This window comes from Ruditapes philippinarum, unplaced genomic scaffold, assembly GCF_026571515.1.
Source record: "Ruditapes philippinarum isolate M1 unplaced genomic scaffold, ASM2657151v2 ctg3062_1_1_1_1, whole genome shotgun sequence".
In the NCBI taxonomy this organism is placed as follows: Eukaryota; Metazoa; Mollusca; class Bivalvia; order Venerida; family Veneridae; genus Ruditapes; species Ruditapes philippinarum.
The window spans coordinates 124,985-150,358 of NW_026852595.1; the positions used below are offsets into that span (position 1 = coordinate 124,985).

General features: G+C 33.8%; 1 protein-coding gene across 1 annotated transcript; it reads right to left on the reverse strand.

Moving 5' to 3' along the window:
• Positions 1-16,641: 16,641 nt before the first annotated feature.
• LOC132718407 (mucin-2-like) lies at positions 16,642-24,914 on the reverse strand. The gene is made up of 2 exons (XM_060702104.1): positions 24,753-24,914; positions 16,642-23,478 (listed from the first exon to the last, which is right to left on the reverse strand). The coding sequence occupies exon 2, from the start codon at positions 23,333-23,335 to the stop codon at positions 17,474-17,476; it is 5,862 nt and encodes a 1,953-aa protein (XP_060558087.1). The 5' UTR covers positions 23,336-23,478; positions 24,753-24,914; the 3' UTR covers positions 16,642-17,473.
• Between the last annotated feature and the right edge of the window lie 460 nt (positions 24,915-25,374).

Consider the following 25,374-nt stretch of genomic DNA (forward strand, 5'->3'; position numbering starts at 1 on the left):
ATGGAATATCATGTGGTCTTATTGTTACTATTTTGTTAGGAATATTGTTGTCTGCGGCATTTAATATGGTACTAGTTATTTGGTTGACTGTTTCATCTATATCATTGTCAATATTTATTATGGATTGCCAGTCTGCTGAGTTTATTTCATTTCTGTAGCCAGAGTAATCACCCCTATCATAAAGCCATATTTTGCGTTTGTATGTGGTACCCTTTGGTTTCGAAAATTTCATTACTGATACGATTGGACAATGAAAACGAATAACATCTGGAATAAATGGGTCTGCAACAAAACTTGTTAAGATATGATTTGTGTTCTTTACAAACATTACATCGAGCAATGAGCAAGAGCTTTCTGTAAAGTGGGTTGGTGTAGTAATAAGTTGTTCTGCATTGTAAGAGGCTATAAGATTAGACAGTTTGTTTGACAATTAGAATTTTAGAAGATTAATGTTTAAAATCGCCAGCAATCAGGATATTGTCAGATCTCTCAAAAAATGCTTGATCTATACACTGTCAAGAAGAAGCCAAATGCTGATTGTTAGAGTCTGGGGGTCTATAAATACCACCTAGAAAGAAGTTTACGACTGTTTATATCAAGTTCTACCATACACATTCGATACCACGTACAGATAAATCAGAATCTTGTATTAAATCTTAAGCCCTCTCTAACATAGATCGCTACTCCACCACCGACTCTGTCTGATCTGTCGCAACGAACCGGGAGCATTGGAAATTTGGTATTTCAATGTCATTGTTATGCCACTTCAGGACGCAGCCAGGTTTTTCAGTAAAAAATAAGAATATCATATGGCTGTGTTTTCGAGTTCAAGTATATCAAAAGCTTAGGTCTAGACTCTGAATATTTAAAACACATAATACTTAACCCACTATTTATTAAGCTCAGAAATAGAAGATGCAAAAGATAGTCCGGTGCTGGAGTTGCTTTCAACAGATGGACCAGGATTACAATGAATATCCCCAGCACAAAATTAATATAATTGAAAGCCAGTGAGGAAGTATAAATACAGAGTAAAAAAGGGTGATGATATCCAATGTGTATTTGTCAATTGCTTCCAGGTTCTGTCTGATGACACTGTCGTATTGCATGCATAAACGATATCATGGGGGATGGTATCTAACAACATTTAAATGAGGTATCAGAGACAGAACTGAGGATATATATGTTTTTATGTGTCACAATCCTCCACGAAAAATACCGTGTGCAGGTACATTAAAAAAGAAACTTATAAAAAAATGAAAATAAAAAATGAATCAATGGTAGTCATAAATAAGAGTGTTGGTGCAGCGTTAATTATAAAGATACTACGGAAATGTGTCTTGGAAATTATAAGCATTGTATTTTTCTTTAGTGCCAATAAAATAACTGTTTCCTATTAAATTATATTAAGTCTGTAGCAAAAATGCATGATATGTTTCCTATAAAATTTTATATAAGTCTGTAGCAAAAATGCATGATATGAAATAATACTGATACAAGAAGGGACAATAACTAACATTTACAAAATATGACACAACAATTGGCATTATTTACAAAGAAGAAATCATATACATGAAACAAAAAAATACAAGTAATTGAGTTAAGCATGGATACATTGATTTTTTTTTTGAAAAATGTTTTTGTTTCTTGTTAAAATTTTAATTTAAAAGAGATGTAAAGACTTAGTATTTTATGTTTTTTATGCAATTGAAACTCGTTACCAAAAATGACTTTGCTTTTTTAAATTTAAAGAAAGGACAATATTTATTAGTTCAACAAAAAATAAGAGAAAAAAAATATTATATAAAATTTTGGCAGTATAAGTCCAATATCAAAAACAAGAAATAACAAGTTAAAACAACATGGTAAAGACTAATAAAACTTTATCATCCTTAAATTAGTATTCAGTTCAAAATAATTTTATTCAGAATCGACGAAGTTTGAAGAAGAAAAATTATTGCCTGGTACAGTAATTTATGAGTTTTGGCGCCTATTTTACATGGCTTTAAAGAAGAATAAGATCATTTAATCATTTGCAAAAAGTAAATGGTTCAATATTAAAGCGGTACTGAAAAAAAGCAATAGAAAAAACAAACAAAAACACGAGACAGGATAAGATCATTTTACAAAACAACGGTTCAATATTAAAGTGGTACAGAGAAAAAAAAAAAAAAGAAAAAGCCATATTAAAAAACAAACAAACACGAGACAACAGTAAAAAATGAAATTAGATAATTGTAATCATTTACATAATTATATGACAGGTATGTAAAGACAATTCAATACTTTTTACACTAGGGGGCGTGGAAAAAAACAACAAAACAACAAAAACAAAAAACAGGGATTACAAGTTTGTGAAACACGAATATAATGTTGATTATTTTCCATGTGTTTTATATTTCATGATATATATATAACGAGAGAACTTATAATTTTACAAAGTAGGTCGGGAAACATCATAGACAGGACAATTTGCGTGTAGTTGAACTAAGTCAAGGGAATCAATCCTAATAACAAAAAATTGAAGTAAGCAATTGGTTGTGTTCCTTATATTTCGTCAAGCGCACCGTCTATCATAATTATACAATCAATATTTTTACTGAATAAACATCGTTTTTAATTTGAATTGTTTTAAGAATTATTGGTTATAAATATTTTCCCGTGACATTTTATTAAAAATGAGATATTCACTGTAATGAAAAAAATAATATATTAAAAAATTAAACTACAGCGTTATATTAGAATTTACAAGAAGAAAATTAGTATTATAATTCGTATTAAGGATTCTAAGGCCTTTCTTTAAACGGGAAAGAAAATAATAAGCTGGTATATTCGTAACGGGGGTCAGTTTTGTGAAATCTTTGACTACTGTTATAAAAATGTAAACAACTCAACCGGTAAAAATGAATCGTAAATTCAAACACACTGGATGATCAAAACACAAACAAGACACAACGTGACAATACTATATTTTACAACGCTAAGCCGTCCAAACATTATAACTTTGACAGGAAAGAGTCTAAGTCTTTCTTTGTTTCTAAAATGCGTGCTTTGTTTGTCAGAACTTGTCCTTTTATCATTATTAACACCGTCTACGGTCCATGTTCCGCTCACAATCTTGGTCTTTGGACTAATATCGAGTCTGTTGAAAGCAGGCTACGTGTACAATGTGTAAGGTCTCAATTGGAGGTACACGCCTTAAAACTTTGAGAACTTTTAAATTTGGCTTTTATTGCTCAGAAGTTTTAGATCTAGCAACGATACTCACAAATTTTACGAAATGGATGTTCCCTGGTTTCATATTTGAAACGTAGCTGGAATTGCTTTGCCCTGTGCGAACCCGAATCCCAAGTCGTCAATGGTAAATTCTCAGCCCCAACTGCCCCAGCGACATCAAAGCAACGATTTGGTCTGTGGATTCGCCACTTTTTTTCTGGTACGCCCACTAATGCGTAACAAGTTACGCCGTGAGTTACTGTCCGATCTGTTTGTTTAGCCTCCGTTACCAAAAGAGCCGGGGTTTCGAGTCTCGGACACTCGCTTTTCAAAGGTTTTATTTTCAGCTTCAAATACCTCTAACTTTTAGAGTTGGATTTTCGACAAACCACCATTAATAACATCCTCCCCTTGTTTAGGGGGGGGCGGTCTGAAAAAGGGTTTTAAGAAGCGGGGCTTTTTTTCATGAGGGGCTTTTTTCACGGGGGTTTTTGTGTTATGGTTCATCCATTTTGAAATTTTTTGGGCTGTGATCTGAAATTTCTTTTTCGTTATTTATCAAAAAGGGGGACGAGGTTTTCCCTTTTTTTTCTTTTAGAAAACACTGGGTGCTTTGTTTACCCTTTGTTTCACTTTATTCAACTAAAGGGTTAGCTTTGGTTTTGGTGGTATTTTTCAAAAAATTTGTCACGTTTAAAAATATGTCAAGTCCCATATTAACGGTTTGTTTGTTCTATATGATTAAATTATTGGTATGAATGTTTAATAGCTATTAATGGAGCGCGACATAGGAAAAATTCAAATCAAAGTTTACTTGCTCACCTTTATGTATATAAAATTTTGCTTTTGACCAAAGTAAACATATTGAAAGGTTCATTTCCGTCAAGAAATTATATATTTTCCTAAAAAAGACACTTATCAAGCAAAATTTGTTCGCGCACTTTTTTCAACCCTCCATTATTCTAACCGGGACCTGATTTTTTGAAATGGTCATCTTAAGTTGCTACAATTGTTCCTTTAAACGAGCATTGTAAAACTGGCAAATATCTTTTACCAACAAAAAAGTGTTTAGGACTCTGGGGCTTTTAACTTTTCTTTCCCTTCTGAAATTTAAAAATAACAATGAATAAATTTCGGAATTTCGGTTGTCTTTAATTGCATTTCCCATATTCGTAGCGAAAGGTATAAATGGATTTGTTGTACGGGTTTCGGTGCTCCTTGTATTAGTTATGTAAATTTTGTTGTTTTTCTTAACGAGTAAATTTGTTGTTTCTGAAACAGCTAATGGAAATATGTTTTCAAGGTATTGTGGAAAGGGGACCTTAAACAGGTACTTTATTTTGATTTTACGCCTGGTTCTGAAGGGGGAAACCCACCCAAACTTTTTTAATAGCGAAATTGATCGATTTACCGACCGGGTAAGCCTGTTACTATGCTCGCTGGCATCATCTGTAGTTTTTCAAAATTGATTTGTTTTTCGAATATTACTGTACTCCGTCCCACACAACGGAGGGCTTTCTTCTAATATTGGACCATGTATTGAAATGTAAATTTTTTATTTGGTGGAGCGTTTTAGTTTAAACTTAAGTGCACGCTGGTACCCAAAAAACTTTTAGAGGCTGGTGTCAATAATGTTTACCAAATATGCTGATGCCATTTTTAAAATCGGGTTGAAAAGTTTTTCCTAATGTTTTGTGATGATCTTACAAACAAGAACTTATCATTAAAAGTTTCAGGTAGGCTTGTCCCGGATGTAGTTGATTTTTGAAAAAAAAAACTTAACCTCCGTTTTTTGGGATTTAAACTTACAAGCCTTGTTTTTGGACCATTCATCGATAATTTCGGGATTTCCGTGACTTAAAAGTGATTTCTTGTAGCGATGTTCATTGGAATGAAAACGGCCAATGAGCTGTTCATCCTGCGAAAAGACGTGTTTACTTTATCCCAAATTTTCTGGCAATTCTTAACAAGATTGAGAAATAAAAGAGGCCCAAAAGGGCCGATCCCTTGGGGTACGCCTTGCAGAGATGTCAAGTGTTTCGGACAGTTCTGAACCCTACAAAGACGGAACTGTTTTCTTCAGAGGGTAGTCGATAGTCCCTCAAAATTTAATAAATTTACCATAATAACCATACAGTGTAAGTTTAAAAAAAAGACCTTTGATGCCAGGACTCTGTCAAAAGCTTTGATATGTCACAAAATTATACTGTATATTTTTTTTGTCAAATGTTCACAAATTTGTGTAAATGTCAATAAGCTGATTCCGTGATGTCAGGGAATAAAACCAGCTTGTAAATGGGACTAGATTAAAAAATTTTTGAGTGTAGATGATTGTAAATATGTTTAAAGATAAACCCTTTTCCATTTAAACTTTACCTACACAGCTAATCAATGAGTTAGGTCTATAATTTGATGGCGGTTTTTTTTACTTTTTTAAAAGTGGCAATTTCCTTTTTGCAAATTTTCCAAGTTTTTTGGATAATATTCAGAGAGGAGGGGGCCTACTAAACAATATGTTAAAAGGATAAACATTTACTGATCGGTTTCTTTTAATAATTTATGCTTATTTGATTCAGGCCCGACTGCTTTATTTACGGCAAAAGTTAGTTGTCTAAAATTCTTTGATATTTAAGCTTAAAATCTTCTAAAATTGTTATTTGATTTGTAAACCAATTCCGGAAGATGAGTAGCTGATGGTCAATTTTTTGAAACGGGAAGTAAAGTATTCATTTTAAGCAGTTGGCCCTTTTCGGTCAGTTGTGAAAATGTTTTTCATTATTTTTTTCATTTAATGATAAGAGATTGATTATTGAACTAAAACGCAGTAGAGGTTTTTTTATCGTAATTGGATGTTTTCCAATATTGCCTCGGATTAATTTTACTGATTTCCTTCTAAACGAGTTATTCTAAATTATTAAAAAGATTCTTTAGCGTGAGTTTTTAGTTTATGACTTTTTACGGAGGACGTTTAAAAGGCATTTCCATCATTTAAAAATTATTTAATTGGCTTTTTTTTACTCCGATACGTTGTCTTGTGTTCTACGATTTCCGAAGTCATACCAGGGGCTTATTTTTGGTTGATTTGTTCCAAACCGCGTGGGAATAACCTCTTTTCTAGGTTAAAAGGTAGTGCTGTAAAAGGTTCACTGGGCCTTATGGAACGGAGATCTTATTAAAAAAACCCAGTCTGTTGACTTATAAGGTTTTTTTAACGTTTGAAAATCCACGTTATAGATCCCAAACGGTCTTTTTACGTATTAAATGGTTCCATGTATGTTTTTTTGATAAAAAAACTTAAGTTCCATATTTCATCACTTATTTCTTCGCGGGTGTATGAAATAATTGCCAGGGAATGATAAACGTGGGATATTATTGGAAATAGCTATTGGGATTAAATTAAAGTTGAGGGGAATTGGGTCCGGTTACACGTGTGGGTTTCTGTAAATTAGATTTGCAGATTGTTTAATTTAATATAAAATATCTTTTGAAATTTGTAATTATTTAAGTTTTCAGTTTGGTCTTCGTTTCAATCACCTCTAAAATAACCTTAATCACATTGTTCAATAGCCTTTTCCTCATATATTAAGTTTTTTTTCCAAAATTCTACAGATGAGTTGGGTGCCTTTTAAATAGTGATCATAAAGGTATTTCGAATGTTTATTTCTTAATTAAATCCCTAAATTGATTCCCTGTAAAAAAAATCTTTCCAGTTCTGATTTACGTTTTAGATATTTAAGGTGGGTCAGAAACATAAACTAAAATTTTCCCCGAGTGGTATGTTCATCCTTGCGATAAACCGTTACGGAACGATTCTAAAGAAAACCGGTTTTCATTTAGAAACCGAATTTGTCAAATGTTGTTTTCAGTTTAAACCTTAGCTATATTCAAAATCGAGTCATTATCTTTTATGTAACTTAGGCTTATTTTCTAAATACTTTTATGTTTTTGGACTATAAATTTGATAGACCCAATTTTCGTCATTTTTTCACTGGACCGGATTTTTTTCAATGTCACCTCACCAAAAAATAATTAAGCTTTTTATTTGGTATATAAGATTTTCCAGATTTAAAAAAATAAGTATCTGAATATGATGCAATTTTCATTAAAAAGTATCAAAATATATCTTATGCAACCCCCAAGGCCAATAACGTTAGAAAAACAGACATTATGTCCTACCACTTATAATTACTAATGCCAGTAGAAGTTAAACATTTACTGTTGTAAGCGAAAAAATAATGTAGACATTCCGTTTACATGTTATTCACTGGGAACTATTAGAATTATACAAACTTCTTAATTCCCTTGACTTTACCGTTATTAAATTAACCCAATTCGCCTCCGCCATGCTACACACAAATTACCCCATTAGGAAAAAGAAAAAACCAAATTTTAAAAAAATCATGACAGATGACGATTGTTTTTTCCAAAAAAAAAAAACAAACTACGGACCAGACGGACACAATCCCGTTATCAAAACAACATAACAAATGCTTTGGATCCAAATAAAACCCCAAATTGTCAAAAAGAATTATACAAAAAGTATACATAAAACAAGGACATTTCTAGTCCAGATAAAGAAAGAAAGGGGGAAAATGGTGTTGAGCAAAAAAGCGGGAATTTTATGATTATACTTTATATTTAAATTAAATTTTGAATCAAATTAAAAAAATTGTCTTTAATTAACATTGTACTTTTATCATGAAAACGAATATTTATTTTTTTATAATCAAGATTGAAATGTTTTGAATTGTTGATCAAAATGAATAAAACAAACAAGAAAATTTAACATAAACAAAAATGTTCCTTATACATTTATTACATTTCGTTTTACAAGCAACACTAAAATGTGAAATTGAAAAATTTGACTGTTCAGCGGTGAAGGAAGTTTGTTCTCTTAAAAAATATAAGTGAAACTCAAATTACATATAGTAGCTAGTTTTTGATAGTAATTATTTTATTAAGGCAAGAAAAACCTTTATTAAACAGTGTGCGTATTTATTGACGTGAAAAAAATTCTACACAATTTTATATAAAATTATATGCAACAGGCAATAAATTGTAATAATACAGATGTATATGTACTTGTTTAAAAAAAAAGGTTCAATGTTGCTCAATATTTATTACAGTGCATGTGATCGAATTTACAATCATGCAATAATATTAATTTACCAAACCCCAAATTTTTAACAAGTGCATGTGATCGAATTTACAATGAAATATTAATATTTACACAAACAAAGAATTTAACTAAGATATACAATCAGCGGTTGCAAGTTGAATCTCTTTTCATTAAAAAAATGAGTGACATTTTTGTATTTATGTTGTTTTTAAAAATTTTTTACAAAAATAACCGGGACGTGCGTAATCATGATTTTCTATTTTGAACCGTTATTTCATTGAGATATTTGTACAATTTAAAGTTTTTCATGGGTATGCAAAAAAAATTTCGAAACCCCGGAAAAATCTTTTTGTGTTTAAAAGAAAAAAGGGGGAAAAAGGATTTTTATGTTGGGTATGGATATTTCAAAATTTAAAATTTGTGGGGGTATTTTTTATCAAATTTTTGGTTTAAAAAAGCTCGGGGATATTAAAAAAACTGTATTTTTGACCCTTTTACTTGGTGTAATGAATTTTAAAAGTACCCAAAAAAAGCATTGGGGTACAGAAAATAAAAATACATTTAATTTTTCAGGGAGAAATTTTTTAAAAATTGGGTTTGTTTTTAGTAAAGAAGGGATAGATAATCTTGAAACATATAAACAGATGGATTCCCCCTTGATATAATGTTCACACCAAAATTACTTTATTAGTCTATCTAAAAGTTTTATCAAGGTGGCTTTATTTCCACAAAGTTATCTTTTTATAAGTTATCTAAGTTTATTCATCTTTACTCTGATTTGTTGTTGGTTCATGGCTGGGAATGTGGGACATGGTTGTTCTGTTTCGACCCAAAGGACTGTTAAGCATTTTGTCCTGATGGGTCCGGCAAGATGAACTCGATATACTCCCAAATGTCTGATGGAGTAATTTATCTTGGGGGTTTCACTCTACTAAAAAGATCGGGGCCTCAAGAGGTCCAGAAACTCTCTATATATTTATGCTCCTCCTTATGCAATTTCTAACTGTTGCCACTTAAAACTTGCCTTTTCTTGGTAAAGGTCTTCTGTTATAAACACTTTGAACGTATAGACTTGTGATTTTTAGATGCGATTTAGATTTGTATACTTGTTGTTTTGTTTTCCAATGTTTAAATTTGCACAAGATTTGTCCATAGCCATCCCTGACTGGGACAATAAGGTGTGATCTATCTATATCATTAGTAGTGATGGGTGGGCTGACATTCAATTTTTCGTTGCATATAGAAACAACCACCTGGTCAGTATCTAGTTGGTGAACTCCCTTATGTATTATGTTTGCATCACAGGCATATCGGATAAAGGATATATATAATCAGGTATATATTGAACATATTGAAAAATGCATTATCACCGGTTCTGATATTTTTTCAGAATTATAATTAATCTCGATTTCATGTTTTAAATTTTTTTTTTTTATATGAACTATTTCAACAGCAAATAAGTTGACATTTCATTTGCTAATAGATACATTAATTTCCACATCTTCTTTAAAAATGATCTCAGCTAGTGTTAGGTCCGTGATCTTAAGTTCTTAAACAAGTATCTTTTCCATGCCTTTTTATGACATTCTTCGCCACAAAGCTATAAGTCATCTTTTCTATATTTGTTAAAAGCAATATCATATAATTTTCTACCGTTTACCTTGATCTAACTCGGTATTGTCTATGAACTTCTACTATATTTCTCTGTAGGGCGAAGAATTTTCTGCCCTACGCAGATTGCATATGCGCGAGAAAATTCTAATTCCGGTCGATTTTTCATAGCAACGGACCGCGTCGTAAAAGGGTCTATACCTATGTGGGTTCAAATCTCGCCTAGGTCTTTCTTTCGGGAAGCTATCCAGTTAGATTTTAAAACGTTGGTGGTACGACATGGGTCGTGCCAGAAATAATGGACGTATTGGACACTCGATGTCTTCATCCACAAGAAAAGCTGGAAAGTCGCCATATGACCTCTACTGTGTTTATGCGACGTAAAAACCTAATAAAAATTATTTTAAGTCTATTCAAAGTGTATTTGTTAAAAATAGATGTTAAGAATTGTAAATCTTTGTTTCATTTTATGAACTAAAATGCAAATATCTTTGCTATATTTCAGGACTTCAGAAGCGATTTTTGATGAAATGTTCAGTCGTTTATAACCTTATGTTGTTTTCCAGTTAGGTTACGTACATAGAAAATAAGATTGATAATTTCATTATGACATTATCAAATCTATAGCACTGTCGTCTTTTTGAAAATTTAAAGAAAGACAAGTATTACTTATGATCATAAACCTGAATAATTATGAAACATTTAACCCTACCATTGTTTTACGAAAGCTATTGTTATTTTAACACACAAACGTTTCTGTAGGAACATGTAGACTGCACAGTCCTTGCAGCTTTATCTTATCTTATCTTAGCTTATCTTAAACATTTAGCTTTATTGCATAATGTGACGTCACATGGTGTTTTTTTTATTTATCGAGGCTTATTGAGGGACATGTATTATTTTTATAGTATACAACGTCAAACCGATAAAATACCTACATAATTATGTACACTTCGCATAGTATGCGAACAACAAAAACAACAACAAAAACAAAACAAAAACAATAAAAAAGAAGGAAAATAAAAACAACAAAGCAACAATTTATTAGCATATATGGTCGGACGAACCATATGAATATCATGCCAACAAAGAAAATATCTGGCTGCTATTTTGATAAGAACATGCACTTTTAATTATAAACATTGTACTGATTTAAATCACATGTATAAATATCTTTTTTTATTGTTTTCATAATAAGTTATGGTGTTAATTCATTCTACATGTATTTCTAATAGCTACTTGACTTTACGATCTCATCGTAGTTATAAATACAAAAAAAAAGCTTTAGAAATGTGTATTTTATATATGATATGTTCTGGTTATAAATAGAAATAAGACTTAACACTGTCTCACTTCTAACTCGATTCGACGTGACACTTGTTCTTCTCCGCTCGTTATATCCATTATTGCCAATTTGAATTTGCACCCGCCATATATTTTGTTGCAATATTCTACTCGCGTGTCCGTTTGCCCCTTAAGTGATGGACGGAGGTGCACCCAAGGTGTCTCTGGAAAGTCGCCGTATGAACTATATTGTGTTGGTGTGACGTAAAACACAACCAATAACAAAAATACTGACAATACAATTTGATCTAACATCTAAAATAGATAAAGATAAAGTGGCAGTATAATCAAGTTACTATAATTCACTGGTCACGACAATTGCCTCACTTGTTGAAATATACTCTTAGGAGAGAAATCTGTAACAGGGGCAGGAATTTCGCATATCTTCAGGTATAAAAGATGAATACAGTTATTGTCCCCCGCCTTTTCGAAGAAAAAGGGGGGTATATAAATAGTCTCCGTCCGTCCGTCTGTCCATCCGCACTCACAGGACAGTAATTATGTGGCTAGAGGGACAATAGGTAACTGTTCTTTCTCCTTGATGTCATTCATTCCGAAATGCTTTTATGTGGCTATTTTCTTTTGTGCGGCTAAAAAGAACAATAGAGAGAACAATAGAGTAGCCACATTATTACTCTCCTGTTAGAACTTCAGTCTGTCCGTCCGTCACACTTTCGTGTCCGGTCCATAACTTTGTCATTTATCAAAGGAATTTGAAATAACTTGGCACAAATGTTTGTTATAATAAGACGATGTGTCATGCGCAACAACCAGACCCCTACCTCCAGGGTCAAGGTCGCACTTGCTCATTCAAGGTCAACATTGTCTATTTGAGGGTATATGTCGTGTCCGGTCCATAACTTTCTTATCTTTGAAGGGATTTTGTAAATACTTGCCACAATTGTTCACAATAATAAGACGATGTGTCATGCGCAACAACCGGTCACCTACCTCCAAGGTCAAGGTCACACTTGGAGGTCAAAGATTAACATAGTCTGTTATAGGGTATATTTTGTGTCCGGTCCATAACTTTTTCATAGATCAAAGGATTTTGAAAATACTTGGCACAAATAGTCACTATATTAAGACAATGTGTCATGCGCAACACCTGCATCCCTACCTCCAAGGTCAAAGTCTCTCTTAGAGGTCAAAAATTAACATAGTCTGTTATAGGGTATATTTTGTGTCCGATCTATAACTCAAGGGATTTTGAAAATACTTGGCACAAATAGTTACAATAACAAGACGATATGTCATGCATAACACTTGCACCCCTACCTCCAAGGTCAAGGTCACACTTAGAGGTCAAAGTCAAACATGATAGATTTTTAAATTCCATGTTTCATTTTATTTCATTAATAAATTTATTATAGCATTTGCAGATCTAGCAATGATCATAATTTTGCACTGAAAGTCCTGAGATTCATACCTCAATCTTTTGATATAGCACAATTTTATCCTTCATATAAAACTTCCCTGAGGCGGGGGACATTGGTAACTCTGTTACAAATTCTTGTGTTTAATACAGTTGGTTTATTACGTGTTTTACGTTTTTGCATAGTATCTCGCATAATACTTTTTTCAATATTAATAAATAAATAATTATGTTTAAAATATGAAAACAATTATTTACTATTATATGATAAAGGTAAACAGAATACATTCAGAGAAGCAACTTTTATAAATTTAAAGCTTTTGAAACGGAATATCAATCACGTTCTTTTGGAATTGCTAAACGTAAGGGCAAAAGTATGTCAAGTAGAATATTTGAAGCAGCATTTTCTTTTTTAAGGCACCGGACACTTATATATTTTTCAGATTAAATCCTTCTCTGCCGCACAAACAATCTGGATATAATAGATCCAGAATTTATTTCGGTTTCGCCGACAGATTTAATGTAGTGGTGGAGATTTGTTGACAATAGATACTAAATGAGGTTTTCCACTTATTCAGGTACTAGAAGAATCTATAACAAACAAAATGATTACAAGACAAAAACAAAGAGAAATATTTTACAATAGACAATTCATAAATTACATATTTTACAATTACAATAATTACAATACATGTATATACATTATCAACATTTCAAAATTTCAATAAAATAAATGTATACATACCCGGTTTAATGTAGAATATTACATATCAGTTATAAGATATATATTTTAGTCAATAGTATTTCTGGTAAGAAATAACAAGTTTGCTAAAGTGATAGTATTGCTTTGAATGTAATGAGAGGAGTGGTCAGTTACTAGGAAAATTTAAAGTTATCCCTGAACCGCATCATCTATACACAATCATTCATCCATCACTGCACTTGCAGAACCACTTCAATCACCCATAACAAAAGATTAATAGACAAATATTAACATTCATCACGACAATAGATTTGGCCTCGCCTTTAAGAGAAATTAACGTAAACATTCAAAAAAGCGAACGTGAATATTTTAAACCTTATCTACATAAATTATTAACATATTCTGAGATATGTCTATCTGATCAAAATATTTGGTCAAGACCAGAACGTCTTGCAAAAGTTTTAAGTTCATAAAAGTTTTTGAAAGTTGTTGTTATATAACATTGTTATATATTTGTAGCCTTGTTGTTGTTATTTGAATATTTCGGTATGCGACGTTGAATATGTTAACATATCTGCTCTCGTATTTTGCCAAAATAGTCTCACCTTTATTTTTGTAGCAGAGAATTTTATAACTGTAGCATTAGATGTTTTCGTATTTGCACCAGACGACAATGTCGTGCAAGTGGCTCAAAAATCTTTTGCATAGATCTCGATTTATCTGTTACAGTTCACCTTTGTACATCTGTAACAAATAATGTCTGTGTATATTGTTACACTAGACGTTGGTGTATCTATAACAGTAGAATTTAAGGTATATGTTATAGTTGACGTTGGTGTATCTTTTACTGTAAATGTTACAGTAGATGTTGCTATACCAGTCATGAGAAATGTTGATGTACTTGTTTCTTAAGCTGTCAGTAAACGCTGGTGTATCTGTTACAAGTAATATCGGTTTATCTTTTAGTCTAGCTTTCGAAGTTTCTCTTACAGTCGACGCTCGTGTATCTGTAACAATTGAAGTCGATATATTTGTTAAAAGAGATGTTGGTGTATCAGTTACAGTAGACACTGGTGTAGATGTTGATATATATATACCACAGTAGATGTTGTGGTATTTGTTACCGGAAATACCAATGTGTCTTTTACGGAGCAAGTCACTGTTTCTCCCGAGGCAAAGATTGGTATATCTGTTTCAATCTTGTTTAGTGAATACCCAAGGACAGATAATTGTGTACCTAGGATAATATTTACAGTTTATTTGTGTGACAGTTATAGCTGATGGTACATCTTGAGCAGTAAGAATTATTGTATATTTTACATTGGATACGACTGTATATTTTAAAGAAGATAATGGTTTATCTGATATTGATGATGGTGTTGTTGTTGAATCACCCTTAGGATATGTTGCCTGCTTTTTAAATTTGTCTTTTGACGTCTTATCTGTGATACGCAGGCTTCATAACCTCTGATCCCCTTTCAGAATTCCATTTTATTTAGTTCTGCCCATTGTTTTCTCGTTTAGGGCACACGCTTTTTATTACTTGGGGACCATACGCCGCTTTTCATGGAATGGCACGGAAGTGTCACATTGAAGGTTCCATGATAACCGCCGTATGAACACATCTGCGGATGTTTCAAAATTCAAAATTTTACTATTTTACGTTTAAATGTTGAATTCTGCTTAAGCCGGTGCTAGGGGGCGTGGACGGTAATTTGCACTTTCCAGTACCGTCCATGAACAGGCTCAATCAAACCGAGCCTGCAACATTTTCAATTTTGCCGTGTTGGGCTTTCTTTAGGGATTCTATATTTATCTATTTTATGATCACATCCGTGTTATTTGTGCCGTGTGGCGGCTGTAAAAAGTCTCCCCGTACATTTAATCAATGATGTTATATTTTCGATCCTTGAAGATCGTTCAGCACGACATTATTGTTGTGCTTGTGGTATTTTTAGTTCCAACTTTTCGGCATTTTCTATATGGGTGGTTCCAATATTCCTACTTGAATAATGTTGAATCACCCTTAGGATATGTTGCCTGCTTTTTAAATTTGTCTTTTGACGTCTTATCTGTGATACGCAGGCTTCATAACCTCTGATCCCCTTTCAAAATTCCATTTTATTTAGTTCTGCCCATTGTTTTCTCGTTTAGGGCACACGCTTTTTATTACTTGGGGACCATACGCCGCTTTTCATGGAATGGCACGGAAGTGTCACATTGAAGGTTCCATGATAACCGCCGTATGAACACATCTGCGGATGTTTCTAAATTCAAAATTTTACTATTTCACGTTTAAATGTTGAATTCTGCTTAAGCCGGTGCTAGGGGGCGTGGACGGTAATTTGCACTTTCCAGTACCGTCCATGAACAGGCTCAATCAAACCGAGCCTGCAACATTTTCAATTTTGCCGTGTTGGGCTTTCTTTAGGGATTCTGTATTTATCTATTTTATGATCACATCCGTGTTATTTGTGCCGTGTGGCGGCTGTAAAAAGTCTCCCCGTACATTTAATCAATGATGTTATATTTTCGATCCTTGAAGATCGTTCAGCACGACATTATTGTTGTGCTTGTGGTATTTTTAGTTCCAACTTTTCGGCATTTTCTATATGGGTGGTTCCAATATTCCTACTTGAATAATGTTGAATCACCCTTAGGATATGTTGCCTGCTTTTTAAATTTGTCTTTTGACGTCTTATCTGTGATACGCAGGCTTCATAACCTCTGATCCCCTTTCAGAATTCCATTTTATTTAGTTCTGCCCATTGTTTTCTCGTTTAGGGCACACGCTTTTTATTACTTGGGGACCATACGCCGCTTTTCATGGAATGGCACGGAAGTGTCACATTGAAGGTTCCATGATAACCGCCGTATGAACACATCTGCGGATGTTTCAAAATTCAAAATTTTACTATTTCACGTTTAAATGTTGAATTCTGCTTAAGCCGGTGCTAGGGGGGCGTGGACGGTAATTTGCACTTTCCAGTACCGTCCATGAACAGGCTCAATCAAACCGAGCCTGCAACATTTTCAATTTTGCCGTGTTGGGCTTTCTTTAGGGATTCTATATTTATCTATTTTGTGTGTTTTATTTTGCAGAAGATGTTGGTATATATAGTTCTATATATACAGTACATGTTCATATACAACGACTGTCTCAATAAGTCATGGACAATATAACGTTTTATTACAAAATACTAAAAAAAACCAACAAATTTCTAAAAAAATAATAATCTTTTCAATTGTCTCAAATGTTCATGGTCACTTGACCACGGGCATATCATTTTCTCATCACCTGTTGCATATTTATTACGAAATTTCTTTAACAACGATCGCGAAGCATTCTGTAACTTTTCCACTGTTTTTAACTTTTTTTAACAGGACTGTAAGTGTCATTCAGCACTAAATGCAAAAAAGATAACCATCTGCTGGGCCACATCAGCGTCAAATGTTTTTTTATTGTACTCATATGAGCACTACATGAAGATAAAGATGCACTGTATACATGTATGATGAAATTTCGCCATATAGCGTAAAAAACGAAAGGTTAATGTCAATGCCATAACATTGTGCAGCTTTTCTACCTTATTGTCCATTTACTCTGTTTTGAAGAGAATGTGTTACGTTTGTCAAATGACGATTTTTATCGTGGGTCGCACATTCGCCTTAGGTCGTTATAAATACTTTAATATAAAATGTATGTATATTCCTTGATATAATGTTTCTTATTTTACTTAAAATAAATGGAAATACGGTACTGCAAAATAATTTTATGACGTAATAGTTTTATTCTACAACCACTGTTCAAGACATTATGGGACAGCCATAGTACGAGTATATAGTACAATGGATTGTGTTGTATCCGTCTCAGCAAATTTCTAACCACCATTTAACTTGTATTCGTACTTTGTTTGTTTAACTTCTGTTGTAGATGCCAATGAGCGCTTTGTATTTGATGCTTTTGAACCTTTGAGAGAAGAAGATAGGGTACCGGTATATGTTGCAGAAAATGTCGGTTTATACATTATAGACGATGTTGAGGTTTCTGTTACAACAGATTTAGGTTTATTAATATCTGTAACAGTAGCTGTAGATGTACTTGTTATAAGAGGTATTGATTACTTGTTATAAGAGGTATTATTATATCTTTTTCAGCAGCTATCGCTTCATCTTTTACACCAGATGTTGGTGTATTTTTATCAGTAAAATTAGGTGTATCTGTTTTAGAAGCCATTTGTTTATTTGTTGAAAATGTTGATGTGTCTGTTACAGATGTTGGTGTAATTGTGACGGTAGAAATTGATATTATATTTAGAGAAGATGTTGGTGTATCTGTTACGGTATATTCCGGTGTATCAGTTGCACTAGACGTTGGTGCAACTGTTGTAGTAAATATCGGTGTATCCTTTACAGCTGATGTCGGTGTATCAGCAACACGTGATGTAAGTGTAACTGTAACACTTGATGTCGGTGCAACTGTTCTTGTAGATCTTTGTGTATTTGTAATCATAGATGTCGGTGTGTCTGTTACAGAAGATACCGGTGTATCAGTTACACTAGAAGTTGGTGCAACTGTGCTAGAAGATGTTGGTACAACTATTCTAGTAGATGTTGGTATATACATTGCAGTATATGTCGGTGTTTCTGTTACACTAGATGTTGATGTATGTGTTACATTATAAGTTAATGCAACTGCTCTTGTAGATGTTGGTATGTCTGTAACAGTAAATGTTGGTGTATCTGTTACAGTAGATGTCGGTGTATCTGTCACAGTAGATGTCGGTGTATCTGTTACACTAGATGTTGGTGTATCTGTTTCAGAATATGTCGGTGTATCTGTTACAGAAGATGTCTGTGTATCTGTTTCAGTATATGTTGGTGTATAAGTTATAGTAGATATAAGCGTATATGTTACACTAGATGTTGGTGTAACTTTTACAGTAGATGTCGGTGTTAATGTTACACTAGATGTCGGTGTATCTGTTACAGTAAATGTCTGTGTATATGTAACAGTAGATGTCAGTGTATCAATTACTCTAGAAGGTAGTGCAATGGTTCTTGTAGACGTCGGTGCATCTGTTTTAGTAGATGTCGCTGTATCTGTTACAGTTAATGTCGGTGTATCTGTAACACTAAATGTTGGTGTAACTGTTACACTAGATGTCGGTGTATCAGTTGCACTAGAAGTTAGTACAACGTTTCTAGTAGATGTCGGTGTATCTGTTACAGTAGATGTTGATGTATCTGTTACACTAGATGTTGTTGCAACTGTTATAGTAGATATCGCTGTATCTGTTACAGTTGATGCCGGTGAATTTGTAACATTTGATGTTGGTGTAACTGTTGAACTAGAAGTCGTTGTATCAGTTACACTAGAAGTTAGTGGAAATGTTCTAGTTAAATTCAGTCTATCTGTTTCACTAGAAATCGGTGTAACTGTTCTAATAGATGTTGGTATATCTATTACAGTAGCTGTCGATGTATCTGTTACAGTAGAAGTTAATGCAACTGTTCTAATAGATATCAGTGTGTCTGTTGCAGTAGATGTTGATGCAACTGTCCTAGTAGATATCGGTGTATCTGTTACAGTTGATGTCGGTGTATGTGTTACACTAGAATATGGTGTAACTCTTCTAATAGATGTCGGTGTATCTGATAGACTAGATGTTGGTGTAACTGTTACACTAGAAGTTAAGGCAGCTGTTTTAGTAGATGTCGGTCTATCTGGTACACTATATGTTGATGTAAGTGTTACACTATGACTTGGTGCAACTGTTATTGTAGATGTTGGAATGTCTGTTAAAGTAAATGTCGGTGTATCTGTCAAAGTAGATGGCCGTGTATCTGTTACAGTTGATGTCGGTGTATCTGTTATAGTAGATGTCGTTGTATCTGTTACACTAGTAGATGTAAGTGTATCTGTTAGACTAAATGTCGGTGTATCTGTTTCAGTTGATGTCGGTGTTTCCTTTACACTAGATGTCGGTGTATTTGTTACAGTAGATGTCAGCGTATTTGTTGCACTAGATGTTTGTGTATCTGTTACTCTAGATTTTGGTGTAGCTGTTACAAATGATGTCGGTGTATCTGTTACAGTAGATGTCTGTGCATCTGTTTCAGTTGATGTCGATGTATCTGTTACACTAGATTTTGGTATATTTGTTACAGTTAATGTCGTTGTATCTGTTACACTAGATGTCGATGCATCTGTTACAGATGATGTCGGTGTATCTGTAACACTAGATGTCGGTTTATCTGTTACAGTAGATGTTGGTGTATCTGTTACAGTAGATGTCGGTGTATCTGTTACAGTTAATGTCTGTGTATCTGTTACAGTAGATGTCAGTGTATCTACTATACTAGATGTTTGTGTAACTGTGACACTAGATGTTGGTGAAACTGTTAATAAAGATATTGGTGTATCTGTTAAGGTAGATGTCAGTGTATCAATTACACTAAAAGTTAATGCAATGGATCTTGTAAACGTCGGTGCATCTGTTTTAGTAGATGTCGCTGTACCTGTTACACTTAATGTCGGTGTATCTGTAACACTAAATGTTGGTGTAGCTAATACACTAGATGTCGGTGTATCAGTTGCACTAGAAGTTAGTTCAACGTTTCTTGTAGATGCCGGTGTAGCTGTTACAGTAGATGTTGATGTATCTGTTACACTAGATGTTGTTGCAACTGTTCTAGTAGATATCACTGTATCTGTTAAAGTTGATGTTGGTGAATTTGTAACATTTGATGTTGAACTAGAAGTCGGTGTATCAGTTACACTAGAAGTTAGTGGAAATGTTCTAGTTAAATTCAGTCTATCTGGTTCACTAGAAATCGTTGTAACTGTTCTAATAGATGTTGGTATATGTGCTACAATAGCTGTCGATGTATCTGTTACAGTAGAAGTTAATGCAACTGATCTAATAGATATCGGTGTATCTGTTACAGTTGATGTCGGTGTATGTGTTACACTAATATATGGTGTAACTCTTCTAATAGATGTCGGTGTATCTGATAGACTAGATGTTGGTGTAACTGTTACACTAGAAGTTAATGCAGCTGTTTTAGTAGATGTCGGTCTATCTGGTACACTAGATGTTGACGTAAGTGTTACACTATGACTTGGTGCAACTGTTCTTGTAGATGTTGGAATGTTTGTTAAAGTAAATGTCGGTGTATCTGTCACAGTAGATGGCCGTGTATCTGTTACAGTTGATGTCGGTGTATCTGTTACAGAAGATGTCGGTGTGTCTGTTACAGTTGAAGTCGGTGTATCTGTTACAGTAGATGTCGTTGTATATGTTACACTAGTAGATGTCAGTGTATCTGTTACACTAAATGTCGGTGTATGTGTTACACTAGATGTCGGTGTATCTGTTACAGTAGATGTCAGCGTGTTTGTTACACTAGATGTTTGTATATCTTTTACTCTAGATTTTGGTGTATCTGTTACAGTTGATGTTGGTGTATCTGTAACACTAGATTTCGGTGTATCGGTTACACTAGATGTCAGTGTATCTGTTACACTAGGTGTCGGTGTATCTGTTACTCTAGATGTCGATGTATCGGTTACAGTTGATGTCGGTGTATCTGTTACACTAGATGTCGGTGTATCTGTAACCGTAGTTGCCAGGGTATCTGTTACAGTTGATGTCGATGTATCTGTTACACTAGATGTAGGTGTATATGTTACAGATGATGTCGGTGTATCTGTTAAACTAGATGTCGGTGTAACTGTTACAGAAGATGTCAGTGTATCTGTTACATTAGATGTTTGTGTATCTGTTACAGTTGATGTCAGTGTATCTGTTACAGTCTGTGTCGGTGTATCTGATACAGATAATGTCGGTGTATTTGTTACAGTTGATTTCGGTGAATCCGTTACACTAGATGTTTGTGTATTTGTTACAGTAGGTGTCGGTGTATATGTTACAGTTGATGTCGATATATCTGTTACAGTTGATGTCAGTGTATCTGTTATCGTCTGTGTCGGTGTATCTGATACAGATAATGTCGGTGTATCTGTTACTGTTGGTATGGGTGTATCTGTTTCTTTAGATGTCGGTGTATCTGTTACAGTAGGTGTCGGTGTATATGTTACAGTTGATGTTGATATATCTGTTACACTAGATGTTGGTGTATCTGCTACAGTTAGTGTCGGTGTTTCCGTTACCGTAGATGTTGGTGTATCTGTTACACTAGATTTTGCTGAATATGTTACAGTTGATGTCGGTGTATCTGTTACACTAGATGTCAATGTATATGTTACAGTTTTTGTCGGTGTATCTGTTACACTAGATTTTGGTGTATCTGTTACAGTTGATGTCGGTTTATCTGTTACACTAGATGTCGATGTATCTGTTAAAGTTGATGTCGGTGTATCTGTTACACTAGATGTCGGTGTATCTGTTAAAGTAGATGTCAGCATATCTGTTACAGTAGATGTTTGTGTATATGTTACAGTACGTGTCTGTGTATCTTTTACAGTTGATGTCGGTGTATCTGTTACATTAGATGTTGGTGTATCTGTTACACTAGATGTTTGTGTATCTGTTACACTAGATGTTGCTGTCCCTGTTACAGATGATGTCGGTGTATCTGTTACAGTAGATGCCGGTGTATCTGTAACAATAAATGTCGGTGTATCTGTTACACTAGTTGTTAGTGTAACTGTTGAACTAGATGTTGGTGGAACTGTAATTAAAGATCTATCTTCTAGAGCAGATGTCGGTGTATCTGTTACATTTAAAGTTGGTGCAATTGTATTAGTTGACACAGGTGTATGTGTTGCAGTAGATTTTGGTGTATTTATTAAACTAGATGTTGCCGCAACTGTTTCAATAGATATCGGTGTATCTGTGTCAGTTGATGTCGGTGTATTTGTAACACTAGATACTGGTGTAACTGTTACACTAGATGTCGGTGCAACTGTTCCAGTAGATGTTGGTGTATCTGTAACAATAGCTGTCGGTGTATCTGTAACACTTGATAATGGTGTAACTGTTTCACTAGATGTCGTGGCAACTGTTCTAGTAGAAGTTGGTGTAACTGTAACTGTAGATGTCGGTGTATCTGTTGCAGTAAATGTCGGTGTATCTGTTACAATAGATGTTGGTGTAATTGTTACACTATAAGTTAATGCAACTTTTCTTGTAGATTTTAGTGTATCTGTTACATTAGATGCTGATACAACTGTTTTTGTAGATGTCAATGTATCTGTAACAGTAGATGTCGGTGTTTCTGTTACAGTAGATGTGAGTGTAGCTGTTACACTAGATGTTGATGGAACTGTTACACTAAATGTTGGTGCAACTGTTAAAGTAGGTACCGGTATATCTGTTACAGTAGGTGTCCATGTATCAGTTACAATAAAAGTTGGTGCAACTGTTCTAGTAGATTTCCGTGTATTTGTTAGAAAAGCTGTTGGTGTAATCGTTTCCGTAGATGTCGGTGCGATTCTTTCGCTAGAAGTTGTTGTAACTGTTATTGTAGATGTCGGTGAATCTGTTACACTAGAAGTCGATGTAACTATTATAGTGAAGTCCGGTGTATTCGTTGAACTAGAAAGTGGTGTAACTTTTACAGTAGATGCCGGTGTACTCGTCACACTAGAATTCGATGTAAGTGTTACAGTTGATGTTGGTGTATTCGTTAAACTAGAAGTTGGTGTAACTGTTACTGTATCTGTTTCACTTGACGTAACGTTTTCAGTAGATGTCGGTGTATCTCTCAAACTAGAAATTGACGTAGCTGCTACAGTAGAAGTTGATGTTTTTGTTGGACTAGACGTTGGTGCAGCTGTTATGGAAGGTATTATTGTATTTGTTGCAATTGATTCCTGTGTACCTATTATAGCAGATGTTGGTGATTGTAATTCAGTAGATGCTTGTAACTCTATTACAGTAGTTATTGGCGTATCTGTAACAAAAGATACCAGTGTATATGTTAAAGAAGACAAAACCATGTCTGTTAAAAAGGATGTTGGGTTAGAAAGTGTCGTATCAGCATTTGATATAGCATTTATTGGCGTAGTAATTTGTTCCGTTTCTGTTGTCGTCGTTATCTTGGTACTGTATGTTGTTGATAGTGTAATGTTTGTCACAGTATCTGAAAACATAAATAAAGCAAATCATTAAAAAAGATTATACATTTGAAAGGAAACGTTGGAACATCGTACAGAGTTTTTGGTGTTTTTTTGCACGATAGATTACAATGTTGCCATATAACGTGACCTTTCGGGTACATTACACGCAGATTGTTCACCCGATGCACGTATGTTTTTTATTAATAACTTTGATGTTACTCAACCGATTTTGATCAGATAATAGTATCCGTAATTATATAAGCTACCATCTTTTGAAAACCCTTGAATGGTTTTTGAAAACATTCGATTACATTTTTTTTTCAAAGCCGTGGTCGAGGGGAACAGTACACACTTATTAATCACATGCAAATTTACATTTTTTCTATTGATTTACATCGTTTTGAGAACCATAGGGCCTATTTCCCCCACTGTTTTATTTATAGATATAATTATTGAAAATCTTCATTATGTACTCTGGTTGATGTGTTTCATTTGAAAAATAAAACAGAGCATAATTAAGAAAGTGCTTCGTATCCCTCTCTAAAGTGTGTATGTTCCGTAACCCTTTTAAAAGCATGTGCTCCGTAACATTTCATTAAAACTTGATGAACTAATGCTAAAACAGCACTGGATTATTGTAAAACATCAGCAAGAGTAAATCATAAAGATTGTTCATATTTTATCTTTATCAAGCTGAGAATAAACAGGCCCTAGGGTTCTAAAAACTCTTTAAATAAATAAAATATGTAAATTTGAAAAAAAAGAAACACTTATATTATATTAAGTTAAAACAACTGTTCATATATTTTTTATCAGATTTATTTCAAAAAGACAGAAAATGTGTGTGTACCGTATCCTTTGAAATATAGAGTGCTCCGTACCATTTCAACAATATGCTAAAACATCACTGCATTCACTAGATACATTGGACATAGAAAATCTATAAGATTTAGCATTCATTTTTCTATGAAACTGTGGGAAAAAAACAGATGAATTGTTAGAAATGATGTGTTGTGATAAATGAATGTGTACCGTTCCTCTTGACCCCGGCTATAAAGAAAAATGAACTCGAATGCTCTCAAAAACTATTCAGTGATTTTCAGAACTTAGATTTATCGTTAGCAGCTTATATATAAGGACGTTGGGTACTCTGCGCCTTATCTGATCAAAATCGGTTGAGTAACAAGAACGTTTTTAATAAAAAACATACCTGAATTTGGGTAAAACTCTACGTGTGCCGTTACCCGACAGGTCACGTGGTAAGGCCAGATTGAATAAGAGACAGTGAAATACTCACATGGGTGACAAGACAAATTGTTACTCCATGACCCATTTGTTAGACAAACTGCGCTTTTTACGCCGTCAACTTCTTTATAACCGTTGTCACAAAGGATTCGGATAGTACTGCCAATTGTATATTCGTTTCCTAAATAACGTCCACCCTGAACGTTTGGACGAGCACATTCTGAAAATAGTTGATATAAATTCTTAAACCTTGTTTATTCTTCAAACGATTTTAATTATACACTGTACAGAAACCTGAGGAGAAGATAAATCATATTCTTATTTCTAGAAATACCAAGTATCACTATCGGGACATTCGTTACTGGTTCTGGATGGAGACTTATCGAGTATTTAGTATCAAACGTTGACACAATATTATATCTGTCACACATGGAGCTTAATGTGATACATTTTTCCTAGCGCTTCAATAAACGAAACTATATATGACGCAAAATTGTATGATGTACACGTATACATGCATTTGTTTTAAATATGCGTTAATGTACGAGTGGTTTAGTTCATACGCATTTGCATGCTATTGATATTGGACGATAAAGTTATCGGTTATTGGTTACCTAGAGACAGACTAAAATAATTATGTTTAAAACGAAAACGAATGTTTTGAATACTGTCTT

What these genes read in the sequence shown, in the direction of transcription:
- LOC132718407 (XM_060702104.1), bottom strand. Translation starts at nt 23,335, where the DNA reads ATGGTTTTGTCTTCTTTAACATATACACTGGTATCTTTTGTTACAGAT.